Source organism: Theropithecus gelada, chromosome 11 (assembly GCF_003255815.1).
Source record: "Theropithecus gelada isolate Dixy chromosome 11, Tgel_1.0, whole genome shotgun sequence".
NCBI lineage: Eukaryota > Metazoa > Chordata > Mammalia > Primates > Cercopithecidae > Theropithecus > Theropithecus gelada.
In genome coordinates this window covers 60538483-60555152 of record NC_037679.1, presented here as the reverse complement: position 1 = coordinate 60555152, position 16670 = coordinate 60538483, and the positions used below count along the sequence as shown (strand labels likewise).

At 39.3% G+C, this 16670-nt stretch overlaps 1 protein-coding gene across 1 annotated transcript in view; it reads right to left on the bottom strand.

Moving 5' to 3' along the window:
* UTP20 (UTP20, small subunit processome component) overlaps positions 1 to 16670 on the bottom strand; it is a 109074-nt gene that overhangs the window by 29571 nt on the left and 62833 nt on the right. The window contains exons 33-43 of the mRNA XM_025403576.1: positions 14573 to 14716; positions 14338 to 14388; positions 14083 to 14235; positions 12296 to 12451; positions 11333 to 11473; positions 10464 to 10601; positions 4258 to 4397; positions 3932 to 4014; positions 1745 to 2031; positions 514 to 653; positions 127 to 283 (exon numbers count right to left, since the gene is read on the bottom strand). Of these exons, the coding sequence (XP_025259361.1) occupies positions 127 to 283; positions 514 to 653; positions 1745 to 2031; positions 3932 to 4014; positions 4258 to 4397; positions 10464 to 10601; positions 11333 to 11473; positions 12296 to 12451; positions 14083 to 14235; positions 14338 to 14388; positions 14573 to 14716 (1590 nt within the window). The remainder of the gene's footprint in view (positions 1 to 126; positions 284 to 513; positions 654 to 1744; positions 2032 to 3931; positions 4015 to 4257; positions 4398 to 10463; positions 10602 to 11332; positions 11474 to 12295; positions 12452 to 14082; positions 14236 to 14337; positions 14389 to 14572; positions 14717 to 16670) is intronic.

Sequence of the window (16670 nt, the reverse complement as noted above, 5' to 3'; positions counted from 1 at the left end):
CTGCTCAGTGTCTCAGTGGATCAAATTGATTAAAGACAGGCCCGAAGTTCCATAACTTGCAGTGTTCAAGTTGCAAATATTTTAACTCCAACAGAACTTGAATATAAAGCACAAGATGCAATTTACCTGGTATCCACGGACAAGGGTAGTCTGTAATTCTTTTAAAACATATTGGAGGAAGTGCACACCAAGATCCTCTATTATCTTCGCAAGAGTGCTGCGTGCAATGTCTCTGATTTCTTGGGCTCTGTTCTTGAGTAGGGCACACACTTTCAGCAAAATACTAGAAAATGAGAAGTTGAAAAATGATTAATCAAATAAACGAAGCAATTAAACATATACATATCCTTTTGTCTCTTAATTACTCATAACTCAAATTTCCCTGTTAAGACCCTAAACCACAGCAAGTTATGACAGTACTTTTCCTCTTCCTGACAAAAGAGGTTCAAAAACAAGGAAGAAAAGAAGCAATTTTTGAGTTTCACTAAACTTCTAATTTGTTACAAAACACACCTTGGCAGATTAGCTTCCATAACTTCTTGTGGAAGGGACTGCATTAGTTTAACCATGGCAAACGCTAATGGAACGCGAACCACTTCCTCATCATTCACAACCTTTGACTTGATGAGCTTGTGTTCTTCTTCTCTTTTAGTCTGCAAGAAACATTTAGGTTAAGTTAAAATGAAAGTAAACGGATCAGTGATCTACCAACACTGCAACCTTGTATTTGAAAGACAAATTTTTCTAGAAGGATGGATGATCATTTAAAAAAAAGAAAGAAAAGAAAGGCAGCCCTTTCTATAGATCTTAAGCCCATTTCTAAGTTTATTTAAAAATAAACCAAATCTCTAATTTGAGGATAGCTCTCTAAAAATTATAAAAATAACAGGAGTAAGAATGTTCTACTTTTCAAAGAAGCCATCAGAAAAAAAATAAAGCCAAATTTTCACCAGTGTGGATTTTCACTGCTGTGAAGTATAGGAAACTCATATAAAATGTGTATCAGTTGGAACAGTCAAGTGTTTGAGTGACGCTGTTAGTATATATAAATACAGGGCCTCAAATAAAAGTTTATTTACAAATATACAAAATATACAAAAATATAAATCAATATTATATGCCAGGAGTTAGCAAACTTTCTCTGAAGAGGGCCAGATAGTATTTTTGGCTTTATGGGCTCTGACTTAACTCTGATGTTGTGATAAAAAGTCAGTACTAAACACTATGTAAACAAATGGGTAATTGTGTTCCAATAAAGCTATACAAAAACAGGCCACAGGCTAAATTTAGTCCTTGAGCCATTGTTGGCCAACCCATGTTTCACCCTGAGAAGGAAAGAAAGGCTTTGGCTTCATGAGAACGCACTGCTAAATATTATCTCTGTTAACTAAGAGAAAGATGAATTTTGAATAGTGCAGAACTGACCAAAAAGTACAAAAGGGAAACATATTCTAATTTTTAATAACCTTTTTGGGACACGGGAGTCTCTTAATAACTACTTTGGAGATGGAAAAGCATTTATCTACCATATCAAAATCATAAAGAATGAGTGTTACTGCTTAGTTGCAGCAGGATAAGCCTGAAGTTGAAGGGATAAGAGTAGAGGGGTGAATTGTGAAGTGTTGAGATAAAAGGAAATCTAAAAGCTGAAATCAATCAATAATCACTAAGAGCCTCAGGGTGACAGGGCTCCACCAACACCAGAATTCACACAGACCTGCTGGACCCCAAATAAAGTTATTACCGTAGATGCAAGGCATTTATGTAGCCTGGGTAGAATATCCCCGGTTATGGTTCCTTGGATATTTTTAATTGTTCTCTCTAATTCTTCCTTGTTTTGAGGAAGGAAAGAGACAGGCTTTGTGATACATTCGGATTCTTTAGCTGATGTCCCTCCAGAGTCAGCTGGATCAGGGGTTCCCGGCTGTTCGTGGTCTGACAAACTCTTGCATGTATTTTCCTTCTCTTCCTCATCCACGTGCTCTAATTCCATGGCCTCAGGCTCTGGTAACTCAATTGCTTCAATGGCATCTATGTTTAAGAAACAACAAAAGTCACCTTAAATCAAATAAGGAAACCACAAAGTTGTGGTAAGCAGTTTTTCCCACCAACATCCAACTTCCGTTAAAAAATATCTAATCAGCAACTGTGGGCAGGCAAGGTAAGTGCTGAGGAACGAGCAGTAAATGAGAGGACTATGGGTTTTGCTTTCTCACAGTTTAGAGTTTAATGAGAGAGACAAATAAACTGCCGATTATAAAAGAACACAGAACAGCAAGTACAGGGTAATAGGGGAACACACTGGGAGGCTTGGGGGGCAGGAACGTCTTAACCAAATAAAGCACCTCCATTCATGAGCATGAAAATCCTAATGACAGCCAACTGCCTATAGAGTCTTTGGCAGTTTCTGGTATGCGATTACAACAATTTTACAAGTTAGTGGGGATTCCTCTTTTCCAATCATCTGGAATAGCTGGTATAGGTTGAAATGATCTACCCCTTGAATGGTTGGTAAAACTTAGCTATAAACCAATCTGTGCCTGGTGTTTTCATCAGATGATTAACTGCAGATTCAATTTTTTTTTTTTTTTTTTTTTTTTTTTTTTTTGAGAAAGAGTCTTGCTCTGTCACCCAAGCTGGAGTGCAGTAGTGTGAACTCAGCTTACTGCAACCTCTGCCTCCTGGGTTCAAGCAATTCTCGTGCCTTAGCCTCCTGAGTAGTTGAGATTACAAGTGTGCACCACCGTGCCCAACTAATTTTTTGTATATTTAGTACACACAGGGTTTCGCTATGTTGACCAGGCTGGTCTCAAACTCCTGGCCTCAAGTGATCCACCTGCCTTGGCCTCCCAAAGTGCTGGGATTACAGGCGTGAGCCACCATGCCCCAGCCTAACTGTGCATTCAATTCCTTTAATGGTTAGAAATCTATCTAGATGTTCTATTTTCTTCTAAAGTCAGTTTTTGCATTATATTTTTCTAAGAATTTGTACATCTCAGCCAAATATTCAAATTTATAAATACAAAGATACCTTTTGACTTAATTGTGACCCTTTTTAATTCCTAGTAATGTTTATTACATCTTCTATTTTTACAGATCAATCTTGTCAGGCATTTGCCAATTTATAATCTTCTAAGTAGCTGGGATTACAGTTGTGAGCTACTGTCCCTGGCCCAATTTATAATCTTTTCAGATACTTATTTATTTTTAGCTTTGTTGATTTTTTTTCTATTGTATCCAGTTGATTTTCCACCAATTGCTGCTCTAATTTTTAATTACTTATTTTCTTACACTTTCTTTCTATTTATTGTGTAATGCTCTTTTCACACAAGAAGGTGAAAAAATTGGATTTCTATATAAATAATCTACAGCTCACATTTTTTCACTGATACAATTTAGACTAGTCTTCTCTTCTGTTATATAAAGTTTTCCAAGAATACTTAAACCATTTATTTTAGCTTCCCTCCTGACTCATTAATTGGCCATTGCTAGTAAGAGCAGACAAAGGGAATAAGTTGACTGTCACCATCTTTACTCATTATCATAAACTATCCAAGAATAAGATGAAAATCTTGTTTAAGAAAGTTTAAGGGGCGGGCATGGTGGCTCACGCCTGTAATCCCAGCACTTTGGGAGGCTGAGGCGGGTGGATCACGAGGTCAGGAGATCGAGACCATCCTGGCTAACACAGGGAAACCCAGTCTCTACTAAAAACACAAAAAATTAGCCGGGCGTGGTGGCGGGCGCCTGTAGTCCCAGCTACTCGGGAGGCTGAGGCAGGAGAATGGCGTAAACCCGGGAGGTGGACCTTGCAGTAAGCTGAGATCGCGCCACTGCACTCCAGCCTGGGGACCAAGAGAGACTCTGTCTCAAAAAACAACAACAACAACAACAACAACAACAACAAACGAAAAAAGTTTAAGAAACTTACTTTCTTCATTCTCAATTTTTTCCATTTGTTCTTCAAGAGTTTTGTGGTCAAAGTGGAATGCTTCTAACACTATTACTAGCAAACTGTTAAAAAAAAAAGTACACAGAAATGTTCATTTGATTATTAATATCATTGGACTATAAAAGGAGAGGAAATTTAAACACTAATAAACATTAAAATTATTTTTATTAGCACTTTTAATTTTAACAGGTATTAGCATAACCTTACTAATACAAGATAAAAGTAAATTGAGATACAGAAAGACTAATTCAGAAAATATTTTTTAAATTACATTTAAAAAACAAAACAAAGAAGTTTGACCATACCTGACACCCAGTTTTTGATTGATCTGTCCCGTTTGTAAGACATGAATGAAATGTTTCAAGTAATACATATATGCTGACCAAGAGAGATGTTTGCAAATGGCTCCAATAACCTCTGTGGCAGCAATGGTTATATTTTCATGCTGTAAAATAAATCCAGAGTATCAATGCAGAACAAGTATTTGCTAATAAAACGCAAGGCTAACTCAGTATACTGAAAAACTTAGTAGGTTCTCGGTAATTACAGAAGAGAAAGAATGCCCAAACTATGCTCATTTTCCCCTCTAACCCTAGGAAAACATGTTATCCATTTAAAGGAATTATATCATCTTTTAAAGGCTATTAACATATTTTGGACTATTTTCCACTCAGACCTCCTTAATGGGTTCAAGACTACAGAAAGCAAATGAAATAAATTCAATGTAGAAAAACCGACAAATGACAAAAATTATGTATTGTGCTACTCAGTCCTCAAAAGTACACTGTAGGTGGTAGGGTTCGAGGGGAGGAAGATAATCAGGAAAAATAGCTAATGCATGTTGGGCTTAATACCTAGGTGATGGGTTAGTAGGTACAGCAAACCACCATGGCACATGTTTACCTATGTAACAAACCTGCACATCCTGCACATGTACCCTGCAACTTTTATCAAAAAAAAAAAAAAAAAGTACACTGCCTCAGAGACATCTCTTTCAGGCCATGATGAAAAACAGAGAGTGGATTTACCTGTAGACCTTAAACTAGAAAAGCAGGCAAAACACATGAAACAGGCCAGGCACGGTGGCACACACCTGTAATCCCAGCACTTTGGGAGGCCAAGGCGGGCGGATCACAAGGTCAGGAGTACAAGACCAGCCTGACCAACATGGTGAAACTTCGTCTCTACTAAAAATACAAAAATTAGTTGGGCATGGTTGTGAGCACCTGTAATCCCAGCTACTCAGGAGGCTGTGGCAGGGGAATCGCTTGATTCCGGGAGGTGGAGGTTGCAGTGAGCCAAGATTATGCCACGGCACTCCAGCCTAGGCCACAGAGTGAGACTCCATCTTGGGAAAAAAAAAAATACATGAAACAACAGTTTCCAAACCTTGGATATCAACCACTGCAGGCCAGTGATCTCTGAGAGAAATAAATAAATAAAGTGAGGCTTATAATTACCCCAATTTACTCTGTGGAGAGAACTGTTAAGTTGCAGCACAGGAAGAGAAACCAAAAAGAGCCCAGTGGTCTTCCTGAGTTAGAAGACAGGGTTGAGGCTACGGTAGCTAGAGTCCACGGGGCACAGCACCAGAGAGAAGAGCTGCACAGAGGGAAGCTGCACAGAGCAAGCCCCTTGAGTCTTCGGCTGAGTACTGAGCAGTAAGCGTGAGTAAGGAAGACACGGGAAAAGAACCAAAGAAGGGAACAGGCAAAACAATCATCAAAGACCATATAAGGTTGAGGCTAGTTCACGGTCCCATCAGCCAGAGTGAAACACCTCATGCTACACAGGGCATTGGGTATTTAGGTCCTTAGAACGGTAGTATCTCAGTACCAGGGCCCTATTAGTCATAGACTAAAGGCTGCTCCTGCCCTAAGAGAGCTTGAAAGCAAGATTCTAAAGAATTAGACTGCCGGGCGCAGTGGCTCACGCCTGTAATCCCAGCACTTTGGGAGGCCGAGGCGGGCGGATCACGAGGTCAGGAGATCGAGACCATCCTGGCTAACATGGTGAAACCCCGTCTCTACTAAAAAATACAAAAAACTAGCCGGGCGAGGTGGCGGGCGCCTGTAGTCCCAGCTACTCGGGAGGCTGAGGCAGGAGAATGGCGTGAACCTGGGAGGCGGAGCTTGCAGTGAGCTGAGATCCGGCCACTGCACTCCAGCCTGGACGAGAGAGCGAGACTCCGTCTCAAAAAAAAAAAAAAAAAAAAAAAAAAAAAGAATTAGACTATTCACAAGTAACCTAACTGCATCTGAGAATAATTCTCAGGAATACTTAAAGACATCCTAATGTACCCAACGCCCAGTAAGGTAAAATTCATAATGTCTGGCACCTAATAAGAAATTACAGCTGAGCATGGTGGTGCTCGCCTGTAGTCCCAGCTACTCAGGAGGCCAGTGTGGGAGAACCACTTGAGACTAGCCTGGGCAACAAAGCGAGAACTCCATCTCTACAAAAAATAAATTAAAAATTAGCCAGGTGCAGTGGTGTACACCTGGAGTCCCAGGTACTTGGGAGGCTGAGGTGCGAGGATCATTTGAGTCCAGGAGTTTGAAGCTGCAGTGAGCTATGATCATACCACTGCACTCCAGCCTGAGAGACAGAGCGAGACCCTGTGCAAGTTTTCTAGCAGGCTTGGCAATAATTTATAAAATTCTCATATGGTTATAAGTGGTTAAAACTTTAATACTTAGAAAAATAAAAGAAGTGAGAGAAAAGCAAAGAATGTTAAGAAAAGACATGAAAGATATTTTGAAAAGATGAAATTGAACTTCTAGAGATAAAAAAGACAATTCTGAGAGGGAAGATATACTGGATGGGATTTACAGCAGATTAGACAATGCAGAAAAAAAGATCAGTGAACTTGGAGACACAGCAGCAGAAAAATGAAACAAAATAAAACCCAGAAAAAATAAAAAGATGAAAAAAGCAAAACAATATAAAAGCCTCTGAGTTATGGGACAACTTCAAGTGACCTAATAATGTACACTGGAGTCTCCAAAGGCAAGAAGGGGACCCAAAAATATTTAAAGAAATAATATATGAAAATTGCCAAGTTTGGCTGGGAATAGCGGCTCAACCCTGTAATCCCAACACTTTGGGAGGCCATCGCGGATGGATCACTTGAAGTCAGGAGTTTGACACCAGCCTGGAAAACATAACGAAACCCTGTCTCTACCAAAAATATAATAAAATTAGCCAAGAGTGGTGGCATATGCCTGTAGTCCCAGTTACCAGAGAGGCTGAGGTAGGAGAATCGCTTGAACCTGGGAGGCAGAAGTTGCAGTAAGCAGAGATTGTGCCACTGCAGCCTGGGTGACAGAGTGACATTCTCACTCCAGCCTGGGTGACAGAGTGAGATTCTGTCTCCAAGAAAAAAAAAGAAAAGGAAATTTTCAAGTTTTATGCAAACTACATATCTACATATTCAAGAAGGTCAATGAACCCCGAGCACAAGAATCATAAAGGAAACGACACTAAGGTACTCATAATCAAATGGCTTAAAACCAAAGGTAAAGAGATACATTTTTAAAAGCAGTTAAGAAAAAACTCTATGAAAAAAATCCAGAAACTGTCTACAAGGGCCAGGCCAAACAATAACAACAAACAAACAAAAAAACAAAACAAAAACAAACAATCCCCAAACACATTACATTCAGGGGAACAAAGTTAAGAATGGCTTCTCATTGGAAATAATACAAGCCAGAATACAGTTGAGCACCATCTTTGAAGTACTGGAAGGAAAAAACAAAAACAAAAACACAATAAACCTGTCAATCGAGAATTCTATACCCAGCAACATTATCTTGCAAAAACAAAGACAAGCAAAGACAAACAAAAGCGGCAAGAGTGAATCACTAGCAGACCTGTACTAAAAATTAAGGGAAGTCCTCTTATCAGAAATAAAATGAAGTCCAGGCACAGTGGCTCATGCCTGTAATCTCAGTACTTTGGAGGCTGAGGTGGGAGGGTTGCTTGAGGCCAGGTATTTAAGACCAGCCTGAGCAACAAAGGACACCCTGTCTCTACAAACAAAAACAAAAAAACAAAAAACTCACATACACACAAAAAACAAACAACAACAAAAAAATCCTCCTGTTTCCTGCCACAACAAATAAATAAGAAATTTTAAAAATATAATTAAAAGAAGAAAAATGATACCAGAAGAATATCTGGAACTCCACAAAGAATCAAAGAGCACCAGAAACTATAAATGTGTAAGCAAATATAAAAGACCTTTTCTTTATTTTCAAAGAGCTCCTTAAAAGATAATTGACTACTTTTTTTTTTTTTTTTTTTTGAGATGGAGTCTGGCTCTGTTGCCCAGGCTGGAGTGCAGTGGCGGGATCTCAGCTCACTGCAAGCCCTGCCTGCCGGGTTCACGCCATTCTCCTGCCTCAGCCTCCCGAGTAGCTGGGAGTACAGGCGCCCGCCACCTCGTCCGGCTAATTTTTTTTTGTATTTTAGTAGAGACGGGGTTTCACCGTGTTAGCCAGGATGGTCTCAATCTCCTGAACTCGTGATCTGCCCGTCTCGGCCTCCCAAAGTGCTGGGATTACAGGCTTGAGCCACCGCGCCCGGCCGATAATTGACTACTTAAAGCAAAAATGACAACAATGTACTGTGTAGTTTAAAATGAATGGAGAGGCTAAAACCTACGGCAAAAATCCCTCAATAACTAATAAGCCAATGGAGATAAAATAAAATCTCAAAAAAGTATAATTAATCCAACAGAAAAAAAGATAAAGAGAAAAAAAGAAAAAATTGGGTCAAATGGAAAATAAGACTCAGATCAAAACACAATCTTATAAATAATCATATTAAATGCAAATGGTCTAAATACCAATTAAAAGGTTGTTGGACTGGATAAAAAGCAAGACCCAGTCAAAAGCTACCAATAAGAAACCAACTTTAAATGTAAATCGTAATTAGGTTAAAAATATAAGTCTAGAAAAGGATATACTGGCAGGGCGCGGTGGCTCACGCCTGTAATCCCAACACCTTGAGAGGGCGAGGTGGGTGGATCACCTAAGGTCATGAGTTCCAGACCAACCTGGTGAACATGGTGAAGCTCCATCTTTACTAAAAATACAAAAATTAGTTGGGCGTGGTGGCAGGCACCTATAATCCCAGCTACTCAGGAGGCTGAGGCAGAAGAATCACTGGAACCTGCTAGGTGGAGGTTACAGTGAGCTGAGATCGCGCCACTGCACTTCAGCCTAGGTGACAGAGACTCCATCTCAAAAAAACGAGATATCGTGAACACCAACCAAAGCTAAGTATACTTTATTTTTTTTTCCTGTCTACATGCCATTCATATTTTAATGGCATCAAACAGTTAGGTTATGCTTACTAGCTTTTTAACCCAGAATATAAGGGAGCTATCTTTTAACTACTTAGATAATTCTTTTAAACATTTTGAATATCCTGAAACAACAGAGGAAATCTACTATTGTATAAGACTATGTAATCAACAGTTAAATTTAAGTCCCAAATCCTGACATCACTGCAATTAGATTTGAATTTCTATGATCATTTAATACCACCTTTCATTAATCTTTTTTTTTTTTTTTCAAATAGTCTTGCTCTGTTGCCCAGGCTGGAGTGCAGTGGCACAACCTCAGCTCACTGCAGCCTCTGCCTCCTGGGTTCAAGTGATCCTCCTGCCTCAGCCTCCTGAGTGGCTGGGATTACAGGCATGCACCACCATGCCTGGCTAATTTTTATATTTTTGGTATAGACGGGTTTTTGCCATGTTGGCCAGGCTGGTCTCAAACTCCTGACCTCAAGTGATCCACCTGACTTGGCCTCCTACAGTGCTGAGATTACAGGTGTGAGCCACTGCACTTGACCTCATTAATCTTTTTAATCAATAATTATTTATCTAGTCTTTACTATGTGCCAGGTACCATTCTAGGCACTGTATAATATAAAGGTTAAAACAGCCCTAAGTTCGAATATCTGTTCTGACTCTGGGCGTCTCTGAGAAAGTTGTATAACCTCACTTCTTCTCAGATTGCTCTCCTGCAAAATAGTACTTGAAGAATAGTCCCTACCCTACTCCAGAGGGTTGAGCTGTTGTGAGAATGAAGCACTTGAAATAGTGCCTGGTACCTGGTACGGTGTTAATGATAACTACTATTTCATGTCACTTCTTGTAAGTCATTTGCGAAAATAATAACTGCTCACTAGGGTAGTTAACCAGATTTAAGTCCTATGACACAAAAATAAAAGTATGCAATTTTAATAATGTGATAATTTCTAGGAGGAAGAATATTTTGTGGTGGGCCTTTGTGAGCTAATAATAGAAAAAAACACAAATAATAGCCATCATTTAGATAGCATTTACTATGTGTCAGGCACAGTTCTAAGAGCTTTAGAACTATTCTAAACCTCTAATTATGGTGGTGATATCAACATAAACACCACCAACTCCATCTATATTTTGGCAAAGGGTGTCATGGTATGGGAAGAGGGTCCTTGGTTTCTAGATCTAATGACCTACCTTGAGCATTTTCTCATCAAAAATTGGAGTCATGGCATAAGGCATGATGTAATTCTGAAGAGATTTAGAAGACAGAACAACTTTGCCTTCCATTAGTTGTTTTGCAAGTTTCTTCAAGGCTCTTGCTCTTCTGTGGATCTATGAGTTAGATAAAATATGAATTAGTTACTGAATAATCTCACCTTCAAACAGCTCCATTTTAGTATCGTATTCTCTTTTCATGAAAAGATTAAAGGAGTGGCTGGGCGCAGTGGCTCATGCCTGTAATCCCAGCAATTTGGGAGGCCAAGGTGGGCAGATCACCTGAGGTCAGGAGATCGAGATCAGCCTGGCCAACATGGAGAAACCCAATCTCCACTAAAAATACAAAATTAGCTGGGCATAGTGGCACATGCCTGTAATCCCAGCTACTCGGGAAGATGAGGCAGGAGAATCCCTTGAACTCTGGAGGCGAAGGATACAGTGAGCTGAGATCGCACCATTGCACTCCAGCCTGGGCAACAAGAGCGAAACTCCGTCGCAAAAAAAAAAAAAGAAAACACAGTCTATGTGTTACATGAGCAAACACCTGTGCCTTGATTTGCTTTCAGAGATAGAATCCATAGCATTTGTTTAACAGTGAACACAAAGTATTTATGCTTCTTAGGAAAAGGCAGAGAAAAGCGACACTATTATTAACTGTGGTTGGTGATACCACCAAAGAAATCAGAATCCAGGAAATGATCATCTTAATACAAATTTCAATGATGATCATAAAGGCTAAGGAAAGAGAAGCTTAAACCTTTTCGGAAAGTTAAAACACGTCTTTCCAAATGAGGCAGAACTGTTTGAAGTATTTCATAGGTAGGAAAAGCAGAATTGTCTTCTACCTGAATGTGCTTCATGTTCTCAAAAAAGTCCATTTCTGGGTCATGGTAATGAGTAAGCTGTACCAAGTCTTTGAATTCCAGTTGGTTTGGAAAGGTTTGAATTAAACAGGAAAGTATCGTGGTATAATCCTGTTGAATACTCTGTAAATATGAAGTGAAGAAAAAAATATTTTATTTTAAAAAGAATTTGCTTCTGAGATAGTATGAGGAAACAGAAAAAGACATAAAATTTTAAAAAGTAAAATATTTCCACTCTTAAAAAAAAAAAAAAAAAAAATCAGGATTGCTCGAGCCCAGGAGTTTGAGAATAGCCTGGACAACATGGTGAAATCCTATCTCTACAAAAAATACAAAAATCAGCCACGTGCGGTGGTGCATTCCAGCCTGGGCAACAAAGTGAGCCCCTGTCTCAAAAAACAAACAAACAAACAAAAAACCTGACAGCTGTATTAGATCAAAAGTGACTGGTGGCCAGGCATGGTGGCTCACGCCTGCAATCCCAGCACTTTGGGAGGCCGAGTCGAGTGGATCACTTGAGGTCAGGAGCTCGAGACCAGCCTGGCCAGCATCGTGAAACCCCATCTCTACTAAAAATACAAAAATTAGCTGGGTGTGGTGGCGCGTGCCTCTAATCCCAGCTACTCTGGAGGCTGAGGCAGGAGAATCACTTGAATCCAGGAGGTGGAGCTTGCAGTGAGCCAAGATCACGTCACTGCAGTCCAGCCTGGGCAACAGAGCAAGACTCCATCTCAAAAAAAAAAAAAAAAGAAAAAAACCAGAAAAACGTGAGTGCTCTCCTTTCTAGTGCCACTCCCATTAAAAGTCCGGTGACTATTTACTCAATCAAGTATTCTCATCAAATGCACTAAGCCTTACTACTTTTCTATACAACAGTAGCAAATGTGGGAAAACAAAACAAAACACAGCCTCAGACAGTAGTGCCTAAAAGACAAAGTTACATACCTCCGTTTGGCTCTTCAGACCTTTCCTCAATTTCTCCAGGAGTGAACGGTGGATAATTTCTCTATAGTCTTTCTCTGTGATGTTCAAGGCAGCTAGCTTTTTGATGATACTCATCAGGCACATGCTGGCATTATCACTTAAACTCATATCTCCTAACTGCAAAAAAAAGAGAAAAAAAAAACCAAATTATTCTATAATAACTACAATATGGAATATTACTTCCCAGTACAAGCATCTACAAAATTCTGTCACCGGGCTTGTAAAAATGCCTACTAAGCAAGTTCCCACAAATACTTCATACCTAAGGGAGAACCAAATGTGGGGCTATGAGGAATATAATACTGTAAATGGCTGAAAAACCATGCTTCCCAAGAAGTGTCATTTAATTTCAGGTAGCACTATGAAATGTCCTTGTTAATTACTTTTACCTCCCAAAGCAGGCAGTCTAAAAGGTTCACTAAAGCCAGTTTTCAATATTCAGTATCAGGTCATTACTGAAAATGACAGAATTGGCTGCTCCAGAAGCCAGTTTTCAATATTCAGTATCAGGTCATTACTGAAAATGACAGAATTGGCTGCTCCAGAAGCCAGTTTTCAATATTCAGTATCAGGTCATTACTGAAAATGACAGAATTGGCTGCTCTAGAGTTTGTGGTTTGAAGAATGTCAAAGTGAGTGTAGGGAAGGTATCCTTGACTCAGCCAGCCAGGCAGTGACTTAGAATTTTTTGTGCTGAGTTTTGACATGATTATGAAGAATGAGCATAAAATGGGGAGATTATTTTTTCATATATTACATAATCCTTAATATTAGATGAATAACTATAAAATGCCACAAAGAGATCACTGATGCCACTACACAGTTAACAATAATCAAAGGTTTCATTTTCTGCATTTTTGGATTTTAATTCAGTTCAGCAACATAGCACTTAATATAACCCAAACACTTTTTATTTCTCTTATAACTTCAATAAAAAAGGGATAATTTTCAATTAGTACAGTTACGTGTTTAAAAATTGATGTAACTGATACACCATAAAATTCACCCTTTTAAAAAATTTACAATTTGGCTGGTTGTTGTGGCGCACACCTATAATCCTAGTACTTTGGAAGGCCAAGATGGGCAGATCACCTGAGGTCAGAAGTTCGAGACCAGCCTGGCCAACATGATGAAACTTTGTCTCTACTAAAATGCAAAAATTAGGTGGGTGTGGTGGCACGCCCATGTAATCCCAGCTACTACTCAGGATGCTGAGGTGGGCGAATTGGTTGAACCCGGAGGCGGAGGCTGCAGTGAACCAAGATCACGTCACTGTACTCCAGCCTGGCTGAGAGAACAAGATCCTGTCTCAAAAAAAAAAAAAATGTACAATTCAATGGGTTTTAGTATATTCAGGAGGTTGTGTGATCATCACCACTAATTCCAGAACATTTTCATCACTCCCAAAAGAAACCCTATACCCATTAGAAATCACGCCCCATTCCTCCCTTTCTGCAGCCTTTAGTGACCTAATGTACTTCATCTCTATGGATTTCCCTATTCTAATACATAACTTCTTGATTTTTTTCAAAATGCTTTCATATGTGTTATTTTATTCACAATATTTGCCTTTCCAATCGTAAGAATAAGTGTTTTGCCAGACAAAAGATTCTTCACATGACGAAATTTAATCCTAAAAACCTTTGTCCCCCCTCAAAAAACAAATTTAAAGATTAGGTCACTGTATTAGGCAGCTGTATTACCAGAACAATAAAAAATAATTTATGAATTTTGCTATAATAACCTACCTCTAGATTATAGAAACAATTATGCATAACTGGAATTAGGTAGTTAACATCCACAATTTGCATTTCTTTAATATAAGAGGTGATCGTCTGGAAAGTCTCAAAGCGAAGGTCAAAGTTGATATCATCAAGATGTCTTTGATCGAAGGCGTTAAGCTATAAGAAATGTCATTGAAATTATATAAATGAAGGTATATAAATCTTAAGTAAACAAAAATGATAATACTTTTGAAGCCAAAGAGAACCCTTCTTTCTTACCTTGACAACATCAGTAATATATTTTAACCCACTCTCAAAATCAGAAAGAGTCTGAAAGGAAAGAAAACAGTGTATTACCTTAACTTTTCTGCCCTCCTCCCCTCAGTTCCCTGTCCCCACTCAAATTCGTATAAAAACATCACCCTGGCATGAAGAAAGCCCCTAATATGGTTTATAAGTCATAATTACATTTTTTTAAAAACGGTGATTTGGAGTAAAAATGAATAGTACAGACCTCGAAAACTGTACAAAGCAATTTTCTTGACAGTTTGTTCTTAATAACTGAGAAAAGTTTTGCTATAGGCTTGAGGAAGCTTGTAGGGTCCACACAATGCTTTAACAAGTTTTGTACTGTCACCAGAATATCAACCTCTGTATCCTTGGGAAGAAATATTAAGAGAAGTCATATTTCAGTAAGTTATAAACTGGTCAAATTATACTTTAATATATCACAACATAGAAAACAATTACAAATAAGGTATGAAAGTAGTAATTGGAAAAATTATTTTATCATCTTTTAAAAGTTTTTAGCATTTTAATTTAATGTAAAACCCTTAAGAATGTGTGAACCAGTTTCTTCCTTTAATTCTAATAAGCAATATATGTAGTTTTGAAACATAATTTCTTCTATTGTCTAATCAAAAAAGATACAAGAAAATGAGCTTGCTGAAGTACAGTAGTCCCTCAGTATCCAAGGGGGACTGGTTCCAGAACCCCAAAAAATACCAAACTCCAAGGATGTTTAAGTCCCTTATATAAAGTGGCATGGCATTTGCATATCACCCACACACCCTTCTGTATGTTTTAAGTCACCTCTAGATTACTTATAATACCCAATACAATGTAAATGCTATGTAAATGGTTGTTATACTCCATTTTTAACACTTTGCATCATTTTTATTTTTATTTTATTTATTTATTCATTTTGAGGTGGAGTCTCTTTTGTCCATTCTGGAGTACAGTGACATGATCTCGGCTCACCACAACCTCCACCTCCTGGGTTCAGGTGATTCTCCTGCTTAAGCTTCCTGAGTAGCTGGGAGTACAGGAACATGCCACCATGCCTGGCTAATTTTTGTATTTTTAGTAGAAACGGGGTTTCACTATATGGGCCAGGCTGGTCATGAACTCCTGACCTCGTGATCTGCCTGCCTTAGCCTCCCAAAGTGCGGGGATTACAGCCGTGAGCCACCACGCCCAGCTGGTTAAAATTTGCATCATTTTTATAATTACATTGTTATTTCTCCAAGTATTTTCATCCAAGGTTGGATGAATCCACAGATGTGGAAATGTGAATACAGAGGGCCAATTGTATACACTTCTGGTTGTCCACAGATCTGTGGTCTTCTAAATTGAACAACTGTGTGGTGAGAAATGTTTAGTATCACTACTGAAGTCTGACAAATGAGCATGAGCCACTGGAGGACTCTTAATTAAGACTGAACTGTGGTTTGCAAATCATACCAGAAACACTTAGCTGTGTCTGAATATTAAAAGTCTGATTTTTATTCCGTTTTGCCACTGTGATCTACAATTAAGATTATACAATGTGGCCGGGCACGGTGGCTCATGCCTGTAATCCCAGCACTTTGGGAGGCCGAGGCAGGCGGATCACCTGAGGTCAGGAGTTCGAGGCCAGCCTGGCCAACATAGTGAAACCCCGTCTCTACAAAACACACAAAAAAATTAGCTGGGGGTGGTGGTGGGCGCCTGTAGTCCCAGCTACTCAAGGCTGAGGCAGAAGAATTGCTTAAATCCAGGAGGCGGAGGTTGCAGTGAGCCAAGATTGTGCCATGGCACTCCAGCCTGGGACAACAAGAGTGAAACTCCATCTCAAAAAAAAAAATTTTATACAATGCACTTCTTGGGTTCCAGGCTTGTTAGAGAAAGAAAAACGCCTGAAATGAATCAGAAGCTAAACAAGGGAAACAAAGGGGCTAGTACTTTGTTATTGTTGTAGATGATGACGTCTCCACTTTCTTGCCTGCCTGCACCCATTCCTAGCGTCTGTCCTAATCTTTTCCCTCTCATTTTTTAATTTTATTTATTTATTTAATTAATTTTTTTTTTTTGAGATGGATTTTCACTCTTGTTGCCCAGGCTGGAGTGCAATGGCGCAGTCTGGGCTCACAGCAACCTCCGCCTCCCGGGTTCAAGCAATTCTCCTGCCTCAGCCTCCCGAGTAGCTGGGATTACGGGCATGTGCCACCACATGTGCCACTGGCTTATTTTGAATTTTTAGTAGAGATAGGGTTTCTCCATGTTGGTCAGGCTGGTCTCGAACTCCCGACCTCAGGTGATCCACCCACCTGAGCCTCCCAAAGTGCTGGGAT